Source organism: Neodiprion pinetum, chromosome 2 (genome assembly GCF_021155775.2).
Source record: "Neodiprion pinetum isolate iyNeoPine1 chromosome 2, iyNeoPine1.2, whole genome shotgun sequence".
NCBI lineage: Eukaryota > Metazoa > Arthropoda > Insecta > Hymenoptera > Diprionidae > Neodiprion > Neodiprion pinetum.
Window position 1 is genome coordinate 823,781 of NC_060233.1, and position 14,728 is coordinate 838,508.

General features: G+C 43.7%; 4 protein-coding genes across 8 annotated transcripts in view; all 4 read left to right on the forward strand.

Moving 5' to 3' along the window:
- Positions 1-4,554, forward strand: part of LOC124211134 (uncharacterized) — a 65,455-nt gene extending 60,901 nt beyond the window's left edge. For 2 of the 4 annotated variants that reach the window (XM_046609903.2, XM_069133673.1), the window contains 4 exons: positions 80-279; positions 645-797; positions 1,020-1,143; positions 1,496-4,554. In XM_046609903.2, coding sequence (XP_046465859.2) covers positions 80-279; positions 645-797; positions 1,020-1,143; positions 1,496-3,307 — 2,289 coding nt within the window. In that variant the 3' untranslated portion in view covers positions 3,308-4,554. The remainder of the gene's footprint in view (positions 1-79; positions 280-644; positions 798-1,019; positions 1,144-1,495) is intronic. The other 2 variants (XM_046613250.2, XM_046613253.2) reach the window with 2 other exon arrangements.
- A 1,184-nt stretch (positions 4,555-5,738) lies between these two features.
- On the forward strand, positions 5,739-9,129 carry LOC124212139 (uncharacterized). Of its 2 annotated transcripts, none has more exons than XM_046611908.2 (5): positions 5,739-5,798; positions 5,886-5,939; positions 6,563-6,688; positions 6,773-7,164; positions 8,501-9,129. In XM_046611908.2, exons 1-5 carry the CDS (start codon positions 5,790-5,792, stop codon positions 8,811-8,813), a joined length of 894 nt encoding a protein of 297 aa, XP_046467864.1. In that variant the 5' UTR covers positions 5,739-5,789; the 3' UTR covers positions 8,814-9,129. The 2 variants fall into 2 exon arrangements, with proteins under 2 accessions (XP_046467864.1, XP_046467865.1); XM_046611909.2 differs by having other exon boundaries at positions 5,741-5,798; positions 5,886-5,940; positions 6,566-6,688.
- A 592-nt stretch (positions 9,130-9,721) lies between these two features.
- On the forward strand, positions 9,722-10,832 carry LOC124211105 (protein G12-like). Its single transcript, XM_046609830.1, has 5 exons — positions 9,722-9,795; positions 9,886-9,934; positions 10,019-10,197; positions 10,281-10,505; positions 10,569-10,832. Exons 2-5 carry the CDS (start codon positions 9,886-9,888, stop codon positions 10,731-10,733), a joined length of 618 nt encoding a protein of 205 aa, XP_046465786.1. The 5' UTR covers positions 9,722-9,795; the 3' UTR covers positions 10,734-10,832.
- A 1,115-nt stretch (positions 10,833-11,947) lies between these two features.
- On the forward strand, positions 11,948-14,634 carry LOC124211876 (methyl farnesoate epoxidase). The gene is made up of 8 exons (XM_046611384.2): positions 11,948-12,193; positions 12,267-12,564; positions 12,621-12,809; positions 12,888-13,074; positions 13,156-13,273; positions 13,341-13,521; positions 13,590-13,849; positions 13,915-14,634. Exons 1-8 carry the CDS (start codon positions 12,040-12,042, stop codon positions 14,091-14,093), a joined length of 1,566 nt encoding a protein of 521 aa, XP_046467340.1. The 5' UTR covers positions 11,948-12,039; the 3' UTR covers positions 14,094-14,634.
- Positions 14,635-14,728: the final 94 nt, after the last annotated feature.

A 14,728-nucleotide genomic window follows, 5' to 3' on the forward strand; every position in this document is an offset into this window, starting at 1 on the left:
GAGCGTCGTCCGTTAGTGTCGCGATATACCGAGAGGTTCGTTCGATCGCTGTCCTTTACACTTTACTTCCACTCTGCAGCCCGAGAACATCATGTGCCACACTCGAACCTCTCATCAAATAAAGCTGATAGACTTCGGGCTGGCGCAGATGCTGAAGCCTGACACGCCCGTCAGGGTCCTCTTCGGGACGCCCGAATTCATCCCTCCAGAAATAATAAACTACGAACCAATCGGCACGGAAACTGACATGTGGAGTGTCGGCGTCATTTGCTACGTTCTGTGAGTATTTCTCACAAGGAGGGTAATCCAGGTCGATCTCTCCGATTTCATTTCTTTTGTAATATGTTATAGTAGACTAAAAACTAAGCGACACGTATTTCTTTTTATCCGCCATTAAACACTTTGAGAGGGTGAAACCATCCTCCAAAGTAAGGCATGTCAAGGGGTGATTTGGTAGTTTCACCCACAAACACATAATATTTTTTAACCAATCCAACTAGAAAATTTTTCTCATAACGAAAAACGAAAAATGCAATTTTCTCAAATCAAAAAACAGAAACAGACCTTCCTTGTCGGTTCTTTTCGCTCTTCGGAAATATCAAGGAGGGGGAGTGAACACGTCACTAATGACTTTCGTCGTTTAGGTTGACCGGTCTCTCACCGTTCATGGGAGATAACGACGCGGAAACGTTCGCCAACATCACGCGTGCCGATTACGATTTCGACGACGAAGCATTCGATGCCATATCACAGGATGCCAAGGACTTCATAAGCGCTCTGCTGGAAAAAAGAAAGGAGTAAGTTTTTAGAATTAGGACAGGTTATCCATGCCAAAGGGATTCTTATCCCGGGGAAATCAAGGGGACAGCAGATGTGTAGCCTTGTTTTTCTGCTGTCAGCGCATATTCAATATGACACTGACATATTTGTGGGTCTTAATAAAATGGTCGATTCATTGTCGACTCTGCAACGGTGGTAATTAGGTAGGAAAATAACGACGGTTGCCGTTTGATTTTCAGATTACGTATGTCGGCCAAACAGTGCCTTGAGCATCCTTGGATGGCCCAACACAGCGAAAGTATGAGCGTGGTTGCCTTGCCGACGGACAAACTCAAGAAGTTCATCATTCGAAGAAAGTGGCAGGTTGGTGTTAAGCTTGAATTTGTTCATGGAGTGATTTTCCGATAACGTTGCATGATGTTCGAGTGGCTTTGTTTACCGAACTCTGATTATATGTTTTACCACATAGACCGATGTAACATTCCATCATATTTTTAAATCTCAACAAGCCATTGACCTCACTCTTGACGTCAATAACGTACCGATTGTTTTTCTTTCTTTGTTCTTTCCGTGTTTTGGTTTTTATTTTATCTGGTTCAAAAAGGAAGACGATGGAATGTGGAGATGACGCGCTAAGTGAGTAAGTAGCCAGTTTTGGTGCACGAGTGTTCATTAACCAGCACGTACCGTGTGTGTGTTTCGTTTGCCCTAACAGAAAACAGGAAATGCCATTCGCGCGTTGGGGAGGATGGCAACTCTGTCGGCAAACAGTAGGCGGAACAATTCAACGAACGAGTCTTCCTCGCCAACGCGGAGTTTATCGCCAATCGTCAGCCTCGAAGGAGGGATTTCAGCGTCGTCGAAACATGGAACCATCCAGACTTCCGATCCTGTCTGCGCCCCAAAGGACGATACTCAAGCCTTGAGCGTTGACGAGATAGAAAAGGATTCGGCGATACCGGACGAGTCTCTTGTCGAAAAGCTCTTGGAATCTACGAAAGTAGAGAACGAACCTGAAGAGGAGAAAATCGGGGACGAAGAGCGAGAAACCTCGGAGTTGCCTCCGCGAATAATCAGCAGCGACGATTCTTGTCTAATTGATTCTAAAAAATCTCGTGGTAATATCGCCGGGAGAAATCTCCGGCTTGGAAAGTCCTCCGAAGGATTAACCGAGGAGGGTGTAAACGGCGGTGGAATGATGGACGACTATCTCGGAGTGAACATCGAGTTCTGCAACCTGAGCAAGTCGGAACCTGACGAGATTTACCTGTCGAGTAACAACGTCGTCGAGCTTTCAAGCTCGAGCTCCGACGAACCCGACGAGACCTTTCCGTCCAGCGTCGTCGAGCCCGACGAGGACGACGTGAGTTTGTCACGAAGGAGCACTGCCGAGATCGTTAACGCGACGATAATCGAGGACGTTCACCTGAACGGCTTCAAGGACGCGACCCTGAAGCGAACGCGAGCTTGCAGCGAGCGAAGCGACTCGGGGATCAGCGACTGTTCAACCGCCGCGCCCTACTCTCAGGGTGGAGAGCTTTCGAGCTTGATAATAGCCGAGGAAGACGAAGATCCTCATGGCGTGAAGCAGCGGACGACGACGAAGAAGACGTCGACGATCAGCTTCGAAACGAGCAAATCCCTATCGACTCACGGTACGAAACCTCGCGAAACGAAGCCGTCGGTCTGCGAGGCGGAACCGGAAGCCGTCGCCTCGCCCGGAGTCTCGATGACGGAAGAAAATCGCTCGACGATTTCTTACTATAACCAATTCTCGAGGCCGGCGTCGAACGGGTCGAACAGATCGTCTCTCACCGCGTTGAAATCCGCCTACAACGATCCTGATTTTAGAAACGGCTCGTCAAGGTCGAAGCCGAGACTCTCGGGTGGCCTCAGATTCCCCCGAGACATTCTAAAGTCAAAATTCGAACGATCAAAGTCGGTTTTCGACGTCGCGAAGTCAGACGAAGCGATCGTTCCAACCCCGAAGACGTCCGACTCGTCCAAACACGAGTCACAAGCCGAGACCATCGCTTTACACAAATCTCACTGCACCCTCGGCTTCATTTCCCAACCCCAGAGCTCCCCGGTTAAGGTATCGCTTTTCGGAGACGACGACCGCGATCCCGAAGACCGTGCTGTCGATGCTTTTAGCGAAACTAACCCCGCGCCTGACATCCCAAACGTAAAACGCATCCCCACGCCTGAACAAAACCTGGACGCTGCGAGCGCTGTAACCACACCTAATAGCACGATCAAACCAACCTTGAAAAAGCTGCACCATTACAAATCTAACAGTGTATTTCTGGCATCCTCAGCCGTCGACGAGGGTCCGGACTCGGGGCTGATCCGGGCTCCCCCACGTGTTCACACCGGAAGCGTCAGTCGGACGGCGAGAATGTTCGAGAGGGAAGAACTATCGCCGGCGAAGGAGATCCCGACATCTCTCCCCCGGGTGACGCCCACCGTTCCCGGGAAGCCCCACAACGACCGAATCCAAAAGGCGTTTGCTTTTTGGAACAAGTAGCCGGACGCTGGAAGGAACGAACGATCTGCCGTTTAACGATATATCTCGATACCCCGATTCTTTAATTTCTATCCTTTGCCCCATCTCTTATATTGTTTTATTTTTTTTTTTTTTGGTTTTTTTTTTAACAATCACAAGCTTGATTATTATTTATTCTGATACATTATACATATTTTATCCCTGTTAATAGAAAAGTATGTTATAATAAGCCTTTCAGCTATCTTCGTATTCATAATCGCCCTGCAGCGGATGATCTCGTGCATTTTATCGGTACGTTTTAAATCTGCAGCAATTACTTTCATCGCTATATCCATATTTTTAACTATCGTGATAATCCAATTGTTTATCCTCGTAATCAACCTGCTACCATGTTACCAAATTAAGTTTTATTTTTCTCAACGCCATTATTAGTACTACGTTAGTATCGTTATTATTTATGTTAACATTTTAGTCTTATTATTATCTTACTTAGTCTTACTATATTACATTATTAATAATACTATTATTATACGTCTGGCATTTCACTCACTATTTCCACCTAGCGCCTGCACCTGTAGTATACCTGAAACTCCAGTGATCTTGCTTAAAGCACGAAACGATCCCGTGAGATTGAAATCCAATATCGATAACCAGTGCGGAAAATTGGCAGCAACAAAATTCAACAACTAGTATAAAACAAGAACGAGTAATGCGGGGAAAATGTTCTCCTAACATTATTTAAATGTTACTTATCGTTTGACAAGTTTATTTGTTTTATTTACATTCATTTTCTTCAACTAGACGAGAATGGAGAAATTATTAGGCCAAGGATACGAGTATCGTATACGGATAATGCATGGGATCATCCTGCAGTTATTATCAGATTATTTTATGTAAATTCTTATAGGAAATACGTATTTATATTTATTTATCGTGGCGTAGTTGACGTATTGAATCAAACTCCCCGTACAATAATCGATGCGATGATTGTAACTAAAGTTTCAGAAGACACTCTTAATATATAATCAATTTTATATGCAATACCTCTGTAGCTTCTTAAGATTTTACTGTATTTGCTATATAATATTTTAATTCATCGCATCTACCGTACTGTGACATACTGTATAAAATACGAGGGAGAAAATGTTTAGTAATAAAAAAAAAAAAAAATTTAACAAAGACGCAACTATTTTGTACATAGATATAGAGGCCTATAATACAAATATACGCGTGAATACATTGATAATACAAGAAACGGTGAATATCTGGCTATGGAAGTAATGTTCCGGGGACAGGAAGGAGAAAAATAAGGATGTACAAGTTTCATTTTTTAATCGAATGTATATTGTTATGAAGAATTTTGGAAGAATCAATCTAATGTACAGTGCAGGAAGGAATTCATCGTTGAGACACAATGAATGTGTAAAAATATTGAAAAATATAACGATTTAGGTAAAAGTAAGTAAATTATAATATTCATAAATTTATCCCCCTCTTCGCAGACAATAAACTATTATTGAACGTTGACCGTTTTTGTTAATTGATTTATTGCAAAACACGAGTACCGCTATGGATTAAAATCCCGCAGTGGGAGGTAAATTCAGCTCTATATTCAGTATTCGGTATTAACACCGGATCGCAATCAATACTCTGACAAAAGTATTACGTCAAGTGCTTACGGATCAACGACTGAGAGTGATTGCAGAATTGCATGATAGCTCATTCGGTGGCTTGGAAAGCTGGTCGAACTCGATGCCCAAGAACCAGCTTAGTATGACAAAAAACCGTTCTCTCTGATTGCTCAAGCGACTGAGCTAAGTCACGATCGATATTTTCATCATTTTAAAAAGGCTAAAATTTCCTCCGCCCCTCTAGCCGTCAAAATGATTCTCAACGGTGATCCGCTTAACCTGCGGTTAGGCTCCGATGCTCGGAGACCGGAAGTGAGTGTTCAAAGTTCGGTTTACGAGACTATTGAATTGAACACGCGCGGTGACGGCGATTTAACCAACCGTCAAATTGAAATTGTTATTCATCATCCTGTGGATCATCGGGACCGTATAATCGATTTTCTAATATCACACGTAATGCCCGACAAGGAGAACGATTCTCCTCTGAATTCAGTGGCTACGGGTTATTTTGTGCAGCGAATGCACAATATCCCTAAAGAGGACGAAAAAACTGCGGTGGATAAGCGTGGGTCAGGATAATAAAACAGAGTTTTGTCCTTCTGGCAAATTCGATTCACAGATCTAATCCGTCACAGAACGGTTGTCCCAGGGATCGGTAAGTGAGGACCGAGATCTCGCCACAGCAGCTGCGTAGGCATGCCGACCGACTGCTGACCGAAACTGAAAGTATGAAATTGCAGAAATCTCCAGGAGTTAAGCGAACCGTGAATGGTCGAAAGGCTTATAAGCGGCGCCGAGTCTGAGGGACTGTTTAGTAATTTGCGATTTGTGAAAGCCGTTGTACCGTCCCTTCGTAAATAAACGGAACTACGATGTATCTGGTAATTAACAACGTCGAAAAATTAATGATCGCTAATCACCGTTACTATTGAACACAGTTGTACTGACCACCAGTGTGTATTTTTCAGAGGTGCGTTATCCTCGTGTCTGTTGTTACATGCTCTATAGGCCTGGAATTTGAAGGTAAGCGAAGGACAAACGTGAGTTAAGGTGGGAGGGGGTAGAGCTTAGACGGTCTAAAATCGTACCTATTTTTAGGAGTGTTTTTTTTAAGAAAATGAAAACACTTGGAACAATTTGAGTTGACATCACTATCCAATTTGTAACAGAGAGGACTAATTTTTTTCAGTTCAAAACACATTTTCGAGTTCGAGCTCTTAGCCTAAGCGTTAAAAAAACAACTGTTTGGGACTAAAATTCAAAAATCTAGCCGTGAGCTCGAATCGATAACCGAGTTTTAAAGATTGTGTCAAAATTTCAAGTAGAACAGATAAATATTGACCGAAGAATCTACGCCACCGGATTGAAAACATGGTCGTTCGCTACTTATATTTGGATGAAAAAATTCTAAAATATTCCTGAAACTATAAATAATAGAGCTCTTAGACTGAAGTTTCTCCAAGTGTCTTCATTATCTTGAAAAAAAAACTTCTAAAAATAGGTACGATTTTAGACCTTCCAGTCTGTACACCTGCGTTAACTCCGTTAGTTTTTATCCGTTGGTCAACTGTTCGTTCTTCCACGGCTGTGGAAAGAGAAGGTTAATTTATTCTGACGAATAATCGTACTCTTTTCCGGAACCGTCGAGCTGGGAGGAGTCGAAGCCAGCCGAGCTCAACCTTTGACACGTAGAAAGATGGTGCACTGTTTTGACGAGAACGTAAAATACCTTGGACCGAAGAGCTTCGAGGTTGAGAAGCACAACAGAAACGTGAGTACAACGAATGCGGTAACCGTAAGACATAAGGTACGATCGCGAATCCGCGAACCAATAACGAACCGACTCCTCGTCCAGGAGGAGACCAGGATGTCGATAACCCGTAGCAAGCGAAGGGCGAAATGCACTGTCGAAACGACCGTCTTGAACGACGATCCGAGCGACGGCTACGATCGTAGCTACCATCATCATCGCCATCACAATCCACCCCCGAAGAACTTCAACACGAAGACCTCCTACAGCGTGAGCAGAACGGTGACGTCGCCACCTGTCGAACACAACTTCAATACGCGACATTCCTCCTCCTCCGCCGACAGCGATGTGTCGTCTCAAATCGCCCACGACTCGCATCCAATCCTTGAAAACCTACCGACTATACCCCATCTTCCGGCCATTCCCCACATCGGCCATGAGGCGACTTACCCCCATCAAGGAGGCGGCGCCGTTGAATCGACAGATGAAAACGATCGGTGAGGGGACGTGATTGTGGCTAAGGTTTATCCTCGCGAGGTGTTCTCCTCCTCCGGTTTTGGTGAAGAGACTACGCAGAATCCTTACGGAAGTTGGCTCACCGTCAAATTGGCTAGATTTTCAGTATATTATGGTACATATCCTCTCGATGAAAAGTTCTCATGGATACGAGTTCAAAAAATCACTAGTAGGCTTCGGAAAAAAGGAGTCCGGATTTTTTTGTATCTGTGGATTTCGTGATTTTCATTAATTACCGAGCTTCAAGGGGACTTGAAATCAAACAAATCACTTAAAAACTGCACGGTTGATTCTCAAAGATAGGCAGCAAGCTGTGATTGATTCCATTCACGAACTCGCTGGTTTACCGGATGGAGGTCCAACGTCAGGTTTCGCCTGAGGAACGACTCTCCGACTGTTGCAATAATCGATTTTTCCTCTTTTTCACGCGTCTGCGGAGTCTCTGCGAATCGACTGTGCAGTTTTTGATCGATACATGTAATTTCAAATCCCCCTTGAAGCTTTGTCATTCGAAAAAAATCGCCTAATCCATAGATATCAAAAAATCCATACTCCCTCTTCTGATGCCTGTGTGTATTTCGGAAACTACTGATTTTTAGGATTTGTGTCCGTGAGACTTTACACCGGGAGGATATGTAGGTACTACAACATACTGAAAATCCAGCCCATTCGACCGGGAACCAATTCCCATAAGAATTCCGCAGCGTCATTTGGCAAACCACAGAGTAAGCCAAAAGATTTACGAGTGGTTTTTTTTGTATCTGTAGAATCCCGCTCTGGGAGTGTAAAATCAACACCTAAAAATATCGTACTTTTACTTTTTCTACTCTCATGTGAGCCCCGACGACCATCATCCGAAAATATTTTAACGTAACGAAGTAATCCCAGGAGTTTTGGGATCACCGATTTTGAGCCCGGTCTCTAGGTTCGAAGACTCAAATTATCAATCTTCATGAAATTCAAAGCACACTTGACAAACTCGATCCGCCATTTTGAATGTCAAGATTTGTGCATCAGATTCGAAATTAGCGACGATTACTTACCAACCTACGAATGTGTTCCGATGATTGTTGTTCGGACTGACATCGGAGAGAAAGAGATAAAAATGTAGCATTTCAAGGTTTAATTTCCTCCTCTCGGGATGAAGTTCCATAAATAAAAAAAAAAACATGTGGACATTTTTCACCCACTCTACGACCCTCTACAGTTTCGCTATAATTTGTGGAGTGCACCTTGCAAGAATGAGTTTTCTTGAGTTCCCGACCGGGAATCCGAAAATTCTCTATCACTCTGATTCCGTTTCATCATTTTCGACAGTAACGCCCACGACACGGCCTTCGGGGGTCCGGAACCGGCCCCAGGGGAGAAGACGATTACGTTCAAGACGAACACTCACCGGCAGGAGAAGGTCGACCAGCGTGGATTCGTAAGGGAGAAGACTAACGGATATCCGGTGCGACCGAACGAGGATTGGAGGGCCAGGTTCAAGGACATGCCGTTCCTCGTCGACGAAAATGGTCGCATCATCGGGAATGCTGCAAGCTCCACTTTTGATTCCAGCTTCTTCGGTGTAAAATTCACGTTTGTTCTTCTTCTGCAGATCGCGATCTGGGTTTTCCTCGCATTGTAATTTCAGTTCCTTTCTTATTTTGTTTTATCTTTTTTTTTTTCTTTTCTATTTCTTTTCTCAAAATTCGAGGCATCATGAGAGTTACAAGTTGACGTTCAGAAATACCGTTAATCGGTATCACGCTCAATAATTACCGCAATTTTTCTACCTGCGAGTTTTCGGTATTCCAATGATCGTCGGAATCGTCGCGGAAATATTTTAATGTCTGTTAAGTTTGATTATAGATCTTTATTTTGGTTTTCATATATTATATGTGTATATTATATATGTAACGCGATTACGAGTTACAGCCATGAAAATATAGTTGTATAATTTGTCTGTGTCATATTATCTACGTACCTCATTATCGTTCCTCGATTCACCTTCATCGATATATTTCCTTCGATCTACCATACTTTTGACAAATATTTATCATACTTTTTTGCGCTTAGCTTGTTTCATATAGTTCCCATTTCACAATTAGTTCAATTGAAATTCTGAAACACTATAAAATGCAATGGCACATTATAGAAAGTCTTTGCGAATTTGTAATAACGAATTACAATTATGATGATAAATTTCTTATTCTCGTACAAATTTTTTTCTCCTTATGTTGCAAAAGGATCTATGATATTTTTCCCAGAGCTTGAAGTAAGATCTTGGCCAACCAAAGGAAAAACCCATGACTACGTAATATTTAGAACGACTTTTGATCACTGCGGCTTCACGGATCGTAGGCATGAGCCCTAAAATCTGATTAAGAATGACTTTGGCTAATCAAATCATTACGGAACAGATCGCCGTGATTAATTACGCGGTACAATCAATACAGCAGTTTCTCACGTAGCAGATAAAGATCGTTAGAAATTACGTGCGTCTGATCGGCGATCACAATTAATTCGATGATAAACATTTAGCTTCCTTGCATCGATGTTTCATATAAATACATCGAATCCTGATCATCGGAATCACTTCCGACAGATTCACGGTCGCAAGCTCAAAGGTGAGTTGATTTACTCTTAAGTTAATATTGCCAAAGGTTTTCTTCGCCTGAAACGAAGCGTAACGCTGATCGACCGTCTTTGAATTTCAGATGAAATTATTCGCACTGATTTTGGTCGCCCTCTTGGGCACGGCAAATGGTAAGATATACAGTATTGCAAGTACATTTTACGCCCCGTGACTAAATGTGCAAGTTTTTAAAATTCCAACACTTATTCCTCCAGCCTCCCTCGACGATGACATTCAAGAATTGTTGGACCTCATCCCCACCGAGGAAATCCGTGAAATCACTCTTTGGTACGCCGAAAACGACGAGCAGTTCCAGTGGGTTGTAGCTTACCTGCAAAGCGATTCTTTCCATGCGATCGTTAACGCGATTCGCGCCGAGCCAGCCTACGACGAGGTAAGATTCTGAGCTCGTGTCTATGTTCGGCTTATCCAAAAATCGATTCAGCGAATCGAAGACCGAATGGACCCTTTTTACAGTTCGTCGAATACCTGGCCTACAACGGTGTCAACATTTACGAGCTGATCGCAAAGATCCAGGAAATTCTGGGACTCGACAGCCTCAGGATGGTGAACCTACCACGCTCCTACCGCACCGCGCCAAGATCCTTCCACGGGTGGATGGACGAGGTCATGGCTCTGATCCCCTTCACAGAGATCAGGGAACTTGCCATAGAGAAGTCCCAGACTAGTGGAGACTTCCAGGTAAAGTACATATAAACCCATTTTTCCCGTTTTTAAAGAGCCTAACTTTAACGTTGCTTCCAGGATTTGATTAAGGCCATATCCAGCGAGGAATTCCAGACCATTGTCGAGGCTGTCGTCGCCGTTCCTGAGTACCAGGACCTTCTGACCGCCGGTCGTGACCACGGAGTGCCCATTGACACCTGGCTTGACGCCATCTACGCGTTTTTCGGCTGGACCAGGGCTTGAGTTGGTGGAAATTGGATTGAGCATCCGACTCCAAATTCTGTTTAAGATGATTCATCACGATATAATGAGACTTGAATAAACCACCCTATTCAATTGCAATGATATTACCTTTTCTTTCGCCGTGTACTCATTAACGCGTGGCGACTCACTGGCCAATAGTTTCACATATGGTTGCAAGAATCGCTAAGCATTTTCAATCACGTGCTCCCGCTAGCTATGGGTATTTAGGTCGGTGTATCGTGCATGTTGACACAACGACGCGGTGTGAGCCGCTTTGATGAAAATCGGTGGATACCCAAGGCTTGATTTTACGTAAAGGAAATCAATCGACGACGCATTTAAAATTTCTAATTTACTGGTTTCAGGTAGCGGTAGTAAAAATAATCTTGAGACACGATTATTGAACTTGCATTTTATATCGTCTATATTTAAGAAAAAAATACCTTTTCCATTCCTTTTGTACATTGATGGACTTACTGGACTAGAAAAGTTAGCGGGAGTGCAGCGACAAGCATGACGAAAGGGACTAGACCAAAAAACGTTACTAGCCGCAAAAGAAAGTAGTTAAATTCTGGCGCTGGGATTGGACAATTGATGTATACATAAACAAAAATTTATTCTGAATTTTTAAGGTAGTCATCATCCCATTGCGTATAGCGAAAAATAATCAAATCGTAATTTTTACCACGACATTCATTGCGTGTTCACGGTGTTACGCGACTCGATAAATGATAAGACAGTAATTAGCGGTATTGCACATTGCGTAATTTCATTTAGACCGTATGAAACTGGTTTCCTCCCGTGTCTCCTACCTTTACCACTACATACATACAATTCCACGCATTTCTGACCTAACGGGATTCGATATCATCTGTTAAGTTTCGAATAATTTCTTAGAACAATTGTGAAAGATCATTTGCAGCCTTCTGATTCAAAGAATATCGCAAAGCTATTGATACCGGAAACTGATTCGCAGCAATTGACTTAAGAAGAGACTCCTAGTCTGAAAATCGGAACCAGCTTATCTGCATAATGCACATTGGCCTGAGAGATTTAATGCAGCGGACCGTTGCACGACACCAGCAGCGTTGCGTTATTGGTGTGCAGTGCGATGCAACGGTGAAAGGAAAGTTATTCTCGCGGCCGCAGATAAGTCCAGCTCAACGAACGTCCTCGGCTGCAGTTTCGACCTATACGTGTACTGGGTCAGCATCGGAGCCAGCGTGGTCCTGAGGCGTGCCTGAAAAGTGCTCTTCAATTAAAGCCAGTGATTTTCACTTCATAGGAACGACTTCTGAAATTAAGAATGGTTTTGTCGGTAGCAACGATTTTCGAGGGAAGTCGGATTATCCCGAGTCTGCAGGCGGCCGAGGTGGCGTGGTTTGCTTTGATTTGCCTCGCCATAGTCCTGGGTGCAAAGTACTTCGTGGGTACCAAGAAGTTCGGGCGTTTTCCACCCGGTAAGAAGTCGACGAACGGTTTAAATATACCGAATATTCTCGCTGACTATTGTCACTTCATCAATATCTTCAGGACCGAGGGGGTTACCGTTGGTCGGAAATATTTTCGACCTGAAACGATTGGTGAGAGACACGAAATTCCACTACAGAGCCTGGAGCCGACTGGCAGAGTTGTACGGACCGGTCGTCGGTATTAGACTCGGTTTCTCAGACCCGATGATCATCGTCTCGGGTAAGGAGGCAGTGACGGAAATGCTCAACAGAGAAGAGTTCGATGGACGACCAGACGGGTTCTTGTTTCGTCATAGAACATTCGGTGCTCGAAGAGGAATTATATTCACCGATGGCACGACGTGGAAGGAGCAGAGAAGGTGAATGACGAAGACGTCGTTGCTTCTGTGACGCCTAACTTTCCCCTGGTTTCCAGATTCTCCCTTAAGAACCTCCGAGACTTTGGATTCGGACGTAAAACGATGGAAGACATAATTTTAAACGAGGCTGTCACGCTAGCCAGGATAATCGAAGAGAAATCGAACGATGGACCGATTCGGAATGTAGATAGAATAGCGACAGTCGCTGTCCTCAACAGTCTCTGGTATCTCACCGCCAACACAAGGTACGAAGGGTTTGGATGGAAAGAGGATCGATGGGATGGGCAGGTAGAAAGTCGCCTGGTTCAACCGTTGATTTTCAGGTATGATCAGGAAAAGGAGGATGCTGGATTGGCGGAAATCGTTCAAATAATAAGCGACATTTTCAAGGACTCTGACGTGTCGGGTGGAGTTCTCAATTACTTTCCATTCCTCAGATACATTGTCCCAGGTCTTTCCGGCTATAAATCGAGGAACGATCGTCAGATGCGAGTCTGGCACTTCTTTAGAGTACGATAATTCTTGGAATACCCAATAATGGTATTTAGCGGACACTCGCTAATCAATTGGAATCTTTTCTTACATCACCAGAATCTCGTCGATCAGCATAAGACTTCGGTGAATTTCCACCACGGCCATAGAGACCTAATAGATGCTTATCTGTCGGAGATTGAACTCCAGAAATTTAACTCGTCCTCTTCTTTCAATGGTAAAGAGTCAGCAAAACTATGTGTGACTGGAGAATGGTCTAATAAAAGGTCAAACTACCTTTTCAGAACTTCAACTTATCGCTCTCTTGAAGGACCTTTTCACCGCTGGAATCGAGACCACGAATAACAGCATCGGATTCGTGCTTCTTTACCTGATCGCTAATCCATACGTCCAGCAGAAGATACACGAGGAAATCGATCGGGTACTTGGCAGAAACGCACTACCGTCGATCCAGACAAGAAGCAGGTTACAATTAGCACCCGTTATCCAAGTTTTAACCTATTTCGAACAGCGACTAATTCTCAGCTTTTCAGAATGCCGTACCTGAACGCCACGGTAATGGAAGTTTCCAGACTGGCGAACGTTGGCCCAACGACAATTCCACACCGAGCAACTGCCGACGCGAAGTTCATGGGCTTCGACATTAAGAAGAATTACATTCTCTTAGCCAATTTGCACAGTATCCACATGGACCGGGGTCATTGGGGGGACCCTAAGACTTTCAGGCCAGAACGTTTTCTCGACGAAAACGGGCACTTGGTTAAGGACCCGTGGATGATCACGTTCGGAGCAGGTACTCGTTTATAACAAAGTAGACGATGCATCAAGATTCGTGGTACTCATGCGATTAATTTACAGGGCGCAGAAAATGTCCGGGAGAAAACCTCGCCAAGAACAGTCAATTCCTATTCCTCTGCTGCCTCCTGCAGAAGCTGCGGTTTGAATTACCTCCTGGAGAAGCGGCACCTTGTTTGGACGGAATAAACGGGTTCACAATATCGCCTCCGAACTTCAACGCCGTGGCTGTGGCACGTTGAGATGAGTACTTTCCGGACAGTGTGCAATAATAGACATACCGTGATCACAGTACGGATCGATTGATCGTTAAATTTTAAATTATATTATTCCCAGAATGAAAAGCCTCGGCTCAAACTCAATAAAATCTGATTCACTTCCGACTAGTCTGACTGACCAATTACTGGACGGGAAATCGAGTGGTATGCAGCCATGAGTGCAGGCGATTCATATTTACCCACCATTCGACATCTTACTAATTAGCATACTGCACGTATTGTGGCGATTCCACGAGCTGTGAACAGCGACTTTTCATTTCTTATTTGCAATTCAAAATAACTGCAGATTTATTGACAATCGTTAATAAATGGGCATTTATCTCGAATGTCTCGCGAAGGACGGTGCGCGTGTAATGAAATTTAAATATAGTTTTCTCACGCGTTACTCGATCCGCGATACGTGAGACAAGAAGCAATTAAGCTTGTCATTCGTGATTGACACTTATGCTAATTTCCCCGTCTTAGCGGCACGTCAACTGTTGCCATGAATGTATTTTATTTTGTAAAATTAAAAGCTTTAAAAACTAACGACCGCACCTTCCGTTACTTAAAAATTCATCGAACATTGATCGCGGTACAGATTAACCAAACATAAATCG